This window comes from Vitis riparia, chromosome 19 (genome assembly GCF_004353265.1).
Source record: "Vitis riparia cultivar Riparia Gloire de Montpellier isolate 1030 chromosome 19, EGFV_Vit.rip_1.0, whole genome shotgun sequence".
Classification (NCBI taxonomy): domain Eukaryota; kingdom Viridiplantae; phylum Streptophyta; class Magnoliopsida; order Vitales; family Vitaceae; genus Vitis; species Vitis riparia.
In genome coordinates this window covers 23,526,408-23,538,034 of record NC_048449.1, presented here as the reverse complement: position 1 = coordinate 23,538,034, position 11,627 = coordinate 23,526,408, and the positions used below count along the sequence as shown (strand labels likewise).

The following is an 11,627-nucleotide window of genomic DNA, read 5'->3' as shown; positions in this document are numbered from 1 at the left end:
AAAATTTTTGAAGGGTTTTTTTAAAAAAATGTTTGTCAAGTTTTTTTCAAATTTATCAAACATCTTTCCACTAGAATCACTGCCAACATACTCTTCTGTTTGATGTGATTTTAGTTAAAAAAGTGTTTTTGAAAAAAAAAAATTAGGTGTTTGAAAAAATTCATGAAACACTTTTAAATATGTGATAAATCACTTATAATATTGAAAGATCGTTTGTAATATTTTATGAAAAAATATTTGATAATGGGTTCTTTTAAAAACACTTCCGATACAATACTTTCACTAAAAACATTTCAAGTAAAAATACTATCAAACACACTTTTTAAAATTATGTTTGATTGTGTTTTTACTTGAAATGTTTTTTAATAGAAGTATTTTCTTTAGAAGTGTTTATAAAAAAATCATTATGAAAGTGTTTCCTTAAAACCATTATAAGCAATTTTTTTAGCAATATAAATGATTTTTCATATTTTCATAAAATTTGGCAAATAACTAATTTTTCTCAAAAACACTTTTTAAACTAAAACATTTATAAAAATCACTATCAAACGAACTCTTAACTATTTTAGTGAATCAAAATATAATCAAATATTGTTAACACTGGTATTATATCTTAAAAAAATTATACTCTTCCCTAAAGTTTCAATCAAACTAAATCCTAAAACCAAATCAAGTTATTTAATCACAAATTTGGTTCAAAACAACTTATTTAAAATAATGGTTACAAATTTCAATGAAAAAAACAAAAAATTGAAATTGAAAAACAAAAAGTATCCAAGTGATCACTTAATGAATTATTTATACTTGAAATTGAAAATTTAAGGTTATGTTCCTTTATGGGAAAATTTAAGGAATAGAAATGAAGCAAACTTTTATTTAGATGTCTATAGAAAAATTAAGGGGGAACAATGGTTAAGAAATAGGTATGTTTGATAACTGGTTTTTATAATAGTTTTTCGTCTCCCAAATAAAATTTGAAAAACACATTTGATAACTATAAAAATATTTTCTATTTATTTTTAAATAAAATATGTTAGTTACTTTCATTTGTTTTTTAAAAGCTCTTTCAAAAAATAATTATACAAATATATATAATAATTAAAACTAAAACTCTAAACATGAAAATTATTTTAAAAACACATTTAAAAATATATTAAAAATATTTTAGATTCAATTTTTTATTTTATTTTATAAAACATTAAATAATAATTTAAAAAATTATATTTTTAGAACTATTTTAAAAAATAGTTATCAAACAAATTCATATTTTTCACAAGTCTTAATAACGAAGGGTAAAATTTGTTAATACGTTTTTTTTTATCTATTTAAATATTTTTTAATCTATTTTTATAATATTTAAATATAAGAAAATATTTTTTCTTATTATACATAAGAATTGAAGAATCAATTCGTAACCTTAAACTTGAAGTTTGATACCTTGGTATCTAAGCCTTCAAAATTCCATTGGTGTCTAAGAGAATTCCATATTTCACCTCTAGATCTCATTTTCACGCTCATTGTTTTGAAGTCGCGTTTGGAGGGAAAAGGAAACCCAAAAATTTCAAAACCCTAACAACAGTTGCAACACAAAAATATTCAAACACATTTTCCCACAGAGAGAGAACGAAAGCGAAAGAAAAACAAAGCAGTTATTTATTGCTTTTCATCCTAAATCCATCTAATTCCCCTTTCTGTTCCCGAAACCCAAATCACTATTTGGATTTTCCGAACTTGAGAGAGACGAGAAAAATATAAAATTTTGATCAAACACATTGTTTCAGTGAGTGAAATAATAGAAAAATTTAGGGCGCGTTTTTTTTTTTCTTCCTATTTTTGGACCAAGCCCTTGTTCTTAGAGAGTGAAAAGAACAGGAAAATTTGGGGTTTTTGAACTGTACAACAAATTTTCAGAAGAGGCTGAGGGAAGTTAGGGTTTTGAGAGAAATTGTGAGGAATTTTGGGGCTTTTATTTTGGAGAATCAGGTATGTCGCAGAACAGCAATTACAACTCCGGAAGTGGGCCGGACTTCAATATAACGGATGACATATTAGCTGTGATTCCGACGGACCCGTACGATCAGCTGGATCTGGCTCGGAAGATCACATCCATGGCGATCGCATCGCGAGTATCGAAGCTGGAGTCGGAGGTTGGTAGGCTGCGGCAGATGATGTATGAGAAGGATCGGGTGGCATTCGATCTCGAAGAGAAGGTGTCGCAACTTGAGAGGGCGTATCAGGAGAGCGAGTCGCGGTTGAAGATGGTTATCGACGAAAATGTATGTATCTGAGGTTGTTTGGTTTGCGAGAAAAATGGAGGAAAAGGAAACAGAAAATTGAAGCTTGAATTTTTATGGTTGGGTTATTTTGGGTTTTATAACAATTGAAAAAATAGAGAGATTAAATTAGTTAAACAAAGAGTTGAGTTGGGTTTAGTTGATTGAAACTTTTTATTCTGTCAGCTTCCCAAATAATGGACGAATGCTTGAATTCACTGAATATTTCCGCATCCAAAAGATAACAGTTCTTTCTTTTTTACCGATTTTGTGTTTTATCCTCTGTTTGGTTGCTGGGAAAAGTGTAGGACAGAAGTAAAATATTAATTTTTTTTTGAAATTTTCACGGTTTAGGTTATTTTGATCTATACAAGTGAAAAATAAAATCTGAAATCAATTAAAATGATAATTCAGTTGGGTTATGTTAAGTTCCATAATGATGGAAAGGTGGACCAAATGAAAAAGATTCTTACTTTTTCTGGTGATTTGTATTTAACTCTCTGTTTGGTTGCTAAGAAAGCAGAGGGAAAGGAAACAAATGAAAATTTGAATTTTTATGTTTAGGTTAGTTTGGTTTCTACAAAATGGGAAAACCTTGAATCAATTTAAAACAAAAATTTGGTTTGGTCCAGTTGAGTGGAGGTTTTTGCCTTTGTTATGTTCAAATGATGGAAATTGTATGATTCTATAATTTAATTTGTTTATTGCTTATTCCATTTTTCTCAGCAACCAAATAGAAAATTTAGATTTTTTTTCTTCGATTTATGTTGTTTTACTCTTTTGTTGAATTGCTGAGAAAACTGAGAAAAATAAGACAAAATTGAAAATTTGAATCTTGTGATTCATGTTGTTCTGGTATTCAACAAATGAGAGGCTCAATTAAGTTGAATCAAATTATCAAATGGTTGTGTGGAGGATTTTTTGTTGTTTTGAGCCCTGAATGCTGATTTTTTTTTTTAAATTCAAAGTGATATAAATTTATAAGATTCCTTCTCTTTCATTACATCTTCTCAGTGACCTTGTGGAGCATTAATTCTCTTTTCTTCTTATGATTGTTGATTTGTTGTTGTTTATTATTGTTTTCAATTGAAGACAAGGCTTTCAAAGGAGCGAGACTCATTGGCGATGACTGCAAAGAAAATGGGCCGTGATCTGGCTAAGGTGGGATTTCACCTTTCACAACTGTAGGCTTTTGAAAATTCCATTGAAAATGATTTGGATGAGATTTTAGGCTCACATACTCTAAAATAATGTTATTAAATTTGATTTTCTTGATTGCTAAATTCTTTTATCTCTCTTTATAGATATATGCATATGTCTATAATAAAAATAGGCTTCTGACCTTGAACTTTGTAAAGCATTATTCTTTTTATTGTCCTTTGGATTAGCTGTTCTTATGAGTTCAAAATGTATCTAAGTCTAGTTCTTGTGCCTGAAACTTTTGATTTCTATCATCCCTCTTGCCTTCTGATATAGTAAACAGTCTGTTTCAGAGAGAAAAAAAAATCGCTACTTAGGAAACACAGATACACAATTTTAAGTGCTATGGTTTTTTGTCAACCTTTAACATGCAAACTGAAATATTTATCAATTATTGGGTATGGTCTCCTCAAAAGTTATAAATTTTAGCATCCATAAACCTGTGATGACTTTGGTCTTGGTAGAAATGAAGTTAGAAGAGGAAAACTACAAGTTCATGTTGTCCTCCATTAAATGTTTTATGAGTGTTGGAAGATGCATGCCAGAAAAATTGAGCTACAACAGGATATAATTCTGGAAGCTGATTCTTTGTACAGAATATTGAAATCTTGGAAAACCCTTATGTTTGCATTCAGGTGCTTAAAGTGCTGCCCAGCACTAAAAGAAGCACGTTCGATCATTTTTCTAATAATGTGTGGATAAGCTGAAGTATTATGCACATTCGTAGAAAGCATGTGGTTTGGAAGCTAGTTTCTTGTCACAAAACGTTCTTTCAACGTGCAACAGGATTAAAGCAGATAAATGAAACTGGGATAGAGAAAGAAAAACCCCCCAATTTAAGGCAATTTTTAGATTCACCAACTTCAGGTAACATGCCTTGTACAGAGTAGGGCTGCAATCTAGAGTGAAACATGCAATAACAGTAGCCATGGACAGAACTGTAGAAGTTAGAAATGATGATGCTTGGCCCTGTGAATTTGAAAGAGGAAGATCATGTTAAGATTAAGAAAAGATGATTGTTAATTTGTTAGATGGGTAGGAACTGGAGAAGGTAGAAAGATGCTTATCAAGAGAAAGGGTTCAAAGCAGTCTTTGGATCCTCTTGATTGCAGATTGTGTGGTGTGAAGGTAGTGTACAATCATGCTAACAATTTTCGGCTTGAGCTGACAAAGGAATTGAAGAAGGGAAAAGGACAAGAAACAATATGAAAGATAAATGAGGGCAAAGGAGAAGTAAGAAGAAGATGATGCTACTAAGCAATTTTTTTGTCATTCCAAGAAAACTCCCTAATTAAAACTAGTTTTGTTTTTTGTGGATGATAGTTAGCATTGGCAATTAGTCATGTTATTGTTAAAAGAAATTGCTCATCCTGTTAGTGATGTGTTTATTATCCTGTCATTTTATGCAAACTAAGAATTAGGTGTTTCAGGCTCTGATCATCCTGTAAATATTAAAAACATTATTTTCAATGCAATTGCGTGGGGAAAGCCTAGTCTGGATCCAGTTCACTTATCTATAGGTCAAGTTCAAGTGATTCATAAAATTCTCAATTGAACCCTTTTAATTTGAGCAAATTGGTGGGTTTGGTGGATTATTTCCAGCCTTAGAGAGGGTGTCTGATGAGGATGAATCTCTAAGATATACATCAAGAAAAGGAATTTGTATTAGTTGCAATTAGAGTCAGATTACTATTACTTAGAATTAAATTAGAATTAGTATTAATTGGAATTAAATTAGGATTAGTGTTTGTTGGATGTTATAATTAGAATTAGAGTCATAATAGGTTATTAGAATCTTAGTAAACTTTGGATTTCTTAGAGAAGCCTATAAATAAGGCTAATTGATGTAAATTAAAGGAATGAATTGATTGATATTAATAATGTTATGTTTTTTTCATCACAAATGTTGCAATTCTCAATGATGAGACTCCATTCATTTTTTTCTAGGTGAGATTCCTAAAAGATTTTAGTGAAACTCTTAAGGTTTCCATCTTTTCTTTGATGTTTCTTTTTTTTCTCTACTTTTTTATTTTTATTTTTTAATTTTTTCTCCACCATAAACTTTATTCCTTGTTCCTCTTTTGTTGTCTTACATCAGCGCTCCTTCTGTTGTCCCAAAATGTGAAGGAGAGAATATATTATTAGATTTGTAAGGTTGCTCTTGATATAGTTTTCTTTTTTGCTATCAATATATATATATATAAAATTCTTAGATTTCCATCAGTGTACATTCTTATATCACCATATTCCATCAGGTAAATTATGATAATTTGCCTTCCTTTCTGCTATGGATCTCCTTTATTCTTTTATGATTCAAAACAAATTAAGTCATTGCATTGAAATCAATAAGTGCAAGAAGTGTGGGATATCCTTTTAAGCTTTACAAAAACCTAAGAAAAGTACATTTCTTCTAAGGAAGCAAAACAAATTGCACATCTTAATAAGGTAGCGGAACCAAATACAATCCTAAACCATGTTGCACAGTAGGGCGAGTGAGCGGTGTGGTTGTATCATGTCCACTACAAAGAATATTTGGCCTCATTTAGGTAACCTATTGTTTTTGGTTTTTTTTTGTTAGAAGTTGAAGCTAATGCCAAAGCATAATCTCAAAGAGACAATCTTAGTATAATAAAGTTTGGTTAAATATAAAACTACCTACCTATCAAAAAATTAAATATTAAACAATACATTGTTCTTTGACGATGGGGTTATGACACATTATTTCAGTTAGCCAAGACGGATTGGGTTCCCCCGAGGAGCATTTCCGACATGTTGTCCATCAATTACAATGGTTTTGGTTTATCTAAGAGAGGGACAATTTTGTGGCAAGTTGCGTGCATAGCTATAATTTGGGTTGTGTGGCGGAAAAGAAACGCGAGGATTTTTGAGGATAAAGCAAGGAATTTAGAGAATTTTTGGGATTCTATTCATTTCTTTGCTTCTCTTTGGGCTTTTTGTTCCAAGGTCTTTAAGGGGACTCCCCTTATTGTGTTACCACTTGATTGGCTAGCGGCGTGTAATTCCTTTGGGTTGGTCTAGTCTAGAGAGTTTGTTCGTTATTACATTGTATTTTCTTGTTTTTGTATTCTTGTAGTTTAGTTTTCTTTGGTGGGAGGATTCCTCATCCTTCTCTTGTACTTATTTTTTCTATTAATATATTCCTTTGTCGTTTCCTATTAAAAAAAAATAAAAAATTAAATATTAAACAACTTCCTGCATAAGATAAAAAAGTTCTTCTACAAGAAGCAACATTATCTTGGCTTTCATATTAAACTTTTTTTTTTTTTAAATAAAAAATTCTTTTGGTAAAACTACAAACACATCTAGAAGCTCTTATTGAATAAATGTGATGCCTTGGAGATACAACTCAAGTCATTGGTGATGTCAATGATCTAGTGAAGTCATAGATCATGTTTCCATTTTACATACCCATTTCTTTTGGTCATCCATGAAATAAAAATAGTGGAGTCACTCTCAACCTATAAATCAAAAAGACTTATAGCTTTGCTTGCAAAAACCTTCTAAAAGATTTTGTTTCCCCACCTCGATGCTATACCTTCTCTCTTTGGTTTAGAAAAAGCTCTTAGCACCATATTGCATTGATCTCTAGCCATTTCTCCAATTCAAAGTTGTTCTTGGTTAGCCAAGCAATAACAATCAAAATTTAACCTTGTAGAGCTCACTAGAGGTGGAAACCCTCGGGTTAAGGATCTTCTATGTTGTTTTTAAATTACGACATTCTCTCCTCTCCTTCTCTTGTAGCTTAGAAGTCACCCTTTTTAGTATGATGATATCAACTTTGGATGGAATTTGACAATTTCATGATTTAAAATCTTTTAATATGGTGATGGTTCTTTCACTTCTAGATTCTTATTTGTCCATGTACATGTTCAAATTTGACTTGTACTTTCTTTAATCTTAACGCTATCTTGAAAAAGAAATCAAGGCTGACTATTTGGTGAGTGCCAAAAGTTCAACAAACCATTCTTAAGACCTGATATAGGTCTATCTTTGACCTTTGGTTTTATTACTTTGAGTGGATTTTTTTGATAACTGAGGAACCTACTTTGTGTGGATTTTTGTTTTTTTATGATGAGATATCCAGTCAATACCTTACCTTGAAATTCTAAAACCATTCTTCCACCGTGGTAGGCTCCAACAAATGACAATACTTCATTGAACTGTGGCTCACCTAAGTCATCATAGACAGTATGATGTGTTTTCGTGCATCACATTCTTCCACCATGGTACACTCCAACAAATCACATACTTTCTTGAACTGTGGCTCACCTAAGTCATCATAGACGGTATGATGTGTTTTCCTGTGTCACTAGCAAATATAGAACTCCAAATACTGCAACTAAAGGACTCAAAAACTGACAAGAACATATTTCTTTCCCTTGAACAACAAGCTGTGGTCCTTGAAGCCTAGTTTTATACTTCCAAAGAGGGTATATCTTTTCTAAACAAATTGTAGTTACTATCACCCCTCTGTATCTCCCTGTTTCATTCCCTTCTTTTGTTACAAAGATTATTAGTCTTTTTGTATGCTACTACCAATTTTCTGTAGTGCTGATACCATCTCTTATTTTTTAGTGCTTATGATATTTCTTTGGAACAAAACTAACATGTAAGTTTTTATTTTTTAAATATTAGTTGGAGACATTCAAGAGGCAACTGATGCAGTCATTAAGTGATGATAATTCATCTGTAAGGATTCCATGTTTTCCAAATTTTGTTCATTTTCCTTCTGAAAACTTTTTTGCTGTTCTTCTGCCATAAAAATTTCTGTATGGTTCTTAGAGGCCTTCTGTTCTGACTGGGATTTTCATTAGAAAACTAATTAGTTATTATGTTTTTGTTACAACAGCAAACTGAGACTGTTGATATTGGGACCTGTGACCAGTCAATTCCTAAGGCCTATCCTGATATAGGTACTTATAATCTTGTTGAGCACTCCACTGAATCTGTGTTTTGTTATAATGTGATGGTTTCTACCTGTCTCTTGTCTGCATTCTTGGAACATAGTTTTTTTATATTGCCTGCTTTTGATGGTCAATTGACATTTTTAACATAATAGATGATGGAACAAATAGCTATGTGGTGAATCAACCTCTTAGTGGCTTTACAGAATATAGAAACTCTACTGATGAAGGTATTTGAACCCGTGTCTTCTTTTTGTTGAGCTTTATTCATGCACATTATACTTCTTGTCTATATTGAATATTAAGCTGATTGTTTGGCCTGCAGCTTCGAGGCTTGCAGTGCAAAGATTTTCTGTGACCCCATATATCACACCGCGCTTCACTCCAAGTGGAACCCCAAAAATCTTTTCTACAGGTGGGTCCCCAAGAGGTTATTCTGCTGTAGCATCTCCAAATAAAACTTCTGGTGCCACATCTCCCACAAAATCCCAATATGATGGACGGGGTGCACTATCGTCTTGGTATCCCTCGAGTCAGCAGTCATCTGCAGCTAACTCTCCCCCTCGTGCACGTCCCCTACCAGGTTCAGAAAAGTTATTACTATTCAGTTCAATTTTAAGAATTATAATTATTTTGTGAATTACTGCATGTCCTGCAAACCGACAAGGCGAAGTTTTCAAAAATCAATATCTGTAGTTTGGTCAGTTATGATTGATTGTATTCTCCTACATAGTTTGTTCCTTCCTCGCATTTTTAATATTCCTTTCCCTATCTAATGTACTTCTGCTGTGTTTTCCTTTTTCAGCACGAACTCCTCGAATTGATGGCAAGGAGTTCTTCCGTCAAGCCAGGCAAGATCCAAATGCTCAATTGACATATTTACTGCTTTTTATCTGTAGTACTGGGCTTCTTAACAAAATATGTTTTGGATAAATTTGTAATCCAGGAGCCGTCTGTCCTATGAACAGTTCAGTGCGTTTCTAGCTAACATTAAGGAATTAAATGCTCAAAAGCAATCACGAGAGGTAAATAGTGGTTAAAGTCTTCAGCTATTTTTTAGATTGATGCAGTTAGTATGTTGTGCTTTGAAGACTAAGTCAACATGTTTGTATGTCGTCTATTTCAGGAAACTTTAAGGAAAGCAGAAGAGATATTTGGGACAGATAACAAGGATCTTTACCTATCATTTCAAGGATTGCTTAACCGCAACCCACACTAGAGAATAAATTTTCTTTGTTGGAAAATTTTCATGACAACAGGTATTTCGATCTCCAGCTACCCTCTGAGTGTCTGTGTCTCCATGTGTGTGGGTTGGGTGGTGGTTTGCAAACACCAAGGATTAAAATATTGGAAACTGCAGAAATAGGGGTGGTGGGATTTTACTAAAAATATCAGATGGAAGTTTGGACAAATGATATTGATGGGATGAAAAATTAATCAAAACTGATAAAAATATTGGAAAAGCATTTAAGAAATGATAAAACAAGCAACAATACACATATTGAATTTTGTTTGAAGACAATCTGTGACATTGAACAATAATATGCAATACTTGAAAACACATTTAACATTAAAATGATGATGTACTTAGTTTGGATGTATTTGAGAATATAAACAAATTATGATATATGTATAATTATTTTTTAATCCATGTTGGGTGAACAAAGTTACAAAGCTTTGGTTGGCTTGAGCCTTTAAACTTCATTTCAATTGTGAAAAATTTGATGGAAAGTATAAGAAAAAGAAAATGAATGGGAAAAGTGGAAGAACGGAAATATTAAAGGAAAATAAAAAATAGATTTAAACTTGATAAATATTTTTACATGCTTTTCCAAACCTACTTTTTTTTTTCTCTCTCTTCTATACAAAGAATGAATAATTTAAAAATAGTTAAATAATTTTCATTGTATTTGATTTGCCTTTGCAATTTCTATGGTAAACCAAACAAGAGAATTTAGATTCCTTCCTTTTTTTTTTTTTCCCCTTTTCCTAGTACTTTTCATGATCCAACTAGAGCTTTATGCTGTGTTTGGTTCCCGAAAAGTACTGAGGAAAGAAAAAAAATGCTAAAGAAGATGGTTTTAGTTTTAGTATGAAAAATATAAAAGAAAGTCAAATATAATTAAAATTAGTAAGAAATATATATATGTGTGTGTGTGTGTGCGTATAAATTGTTTAATCTTTATATAAAAGGATTAAATAAGTAAAATGAGTTTATAAAGTGGTATATAAAAATAATTTTTCGATTATAAATTTATTTTTTATTTTCCTTTACTTTCTCTTTATTTTCTTTCCCTTGTATTTTCCCTAAACTTTGTGAGAATTAAACATAGCCTTAGGATTTGCTATATTGCATTTATTTTATTTGTGGTCCTTCAAAGACTAGCAAAATTTTGAGTTGATCTGCATAGAACACTGACTGACCAACCCTCTCTCACACAACTGCTTTTGTTTGTCAGGTTGTGGATGTAACTCGATCCCAGCTGCTTTAAGTGGATAGTCCCTGCATCACTCTGTGCCATATGATCGACTGAAATGCAATCAAAATGCACTTGAGCATCCTAGAATTCAGCAACCTAGAACAGGGTTTATGTAGGTATAATTGTGCCTGATTCCATTCAGGTATGCTGTATAAATGACCGTGCCCATATTTCCAATGCTTGCTTCTGATAAAAAAAGAAAAAATCCAATGCTTGCTGCTGCTAATGAGTTGTAATTGTACCTGTGAGATTTTCATTTCTTGAACTGAACTTGCACATAAAGTGTGAGTTCTCTCTGGTGCATCTGAACTGTTTTATGAACACATTGTGTGTGCTGGATGAATGGGTGATTGATGTGGGCCTGTGTTTTAGAAACTCTTCATGGTTTTTAAGATCTTCATCCTTTGATTTATAGCATTATGGATGCTGTTTTTCAGTTTTCATTATATTAATACTGTGTGATGCTTTATTTTCATCCAAAAGTCTCTTCATTGTGTCTAGTTGACTTAGATAGTGAAGCTTTTCCTTCTTATTGTCTTTTGATAACTTGTACCCATGAATAAGGTCCTTATTCATACAATAATATAGACAGGAATTGTTGTTTTCGTTTCCTCCAATGGTTTAGTAGTTGGGATTTAACAACATTATGGTAGGCAGCATTTTCTTGTTTGTGGGGTGTAGATTTTGACCTGGGGGGAAGGGTATGTTGCATGGTTTCAGATATGCGAATGTGTCTACATGTCTGATCC

The 11,627-nt window shown here is 32.0% G+C and overlaps 1 protein-coding gene across 1 annotated transcript; it reads left to right on the top strand.

The window, feature by feature from the left end:
• The first annotated feature begins 1,469 nt into the window (after nucleotides 1–1,469).
• On the top strand, nucleotides 1,470–11,324 carry LOC117909529 (uncharacterized protein At4g15545-like). Its single transcript, XM_034823570.1, has 10 exons — nucleotides 1,470–2,276; nucleotides 3,366–3,434; nucleotides 8,130–8,183; nucleotides 8,344–8,407; nucleotides 8,554–8,628; nucleotides 8,724–8,981; nucleotides 9,204–9,249; nucleotides 9,345–9,423; nucleotides 9,525–9,657; nucleotides 10,858–11,324. Exons 1-9 carry the CDS (start codon nucleotides 1,986–1,988, stop codon nucleotides 9,615–9,617), a joined length of 1,029 nt encoding a protein of 342 aa, XP_034679461.1. The 5' UTR covers nucleotides 1,470–1,985; the 3' UTR covers nucleotides 9,618–9,657; nucleotides 10,858–11,324.
• Nucleotides 11,325–11,627: the final 303 nt, after the last annotated feature.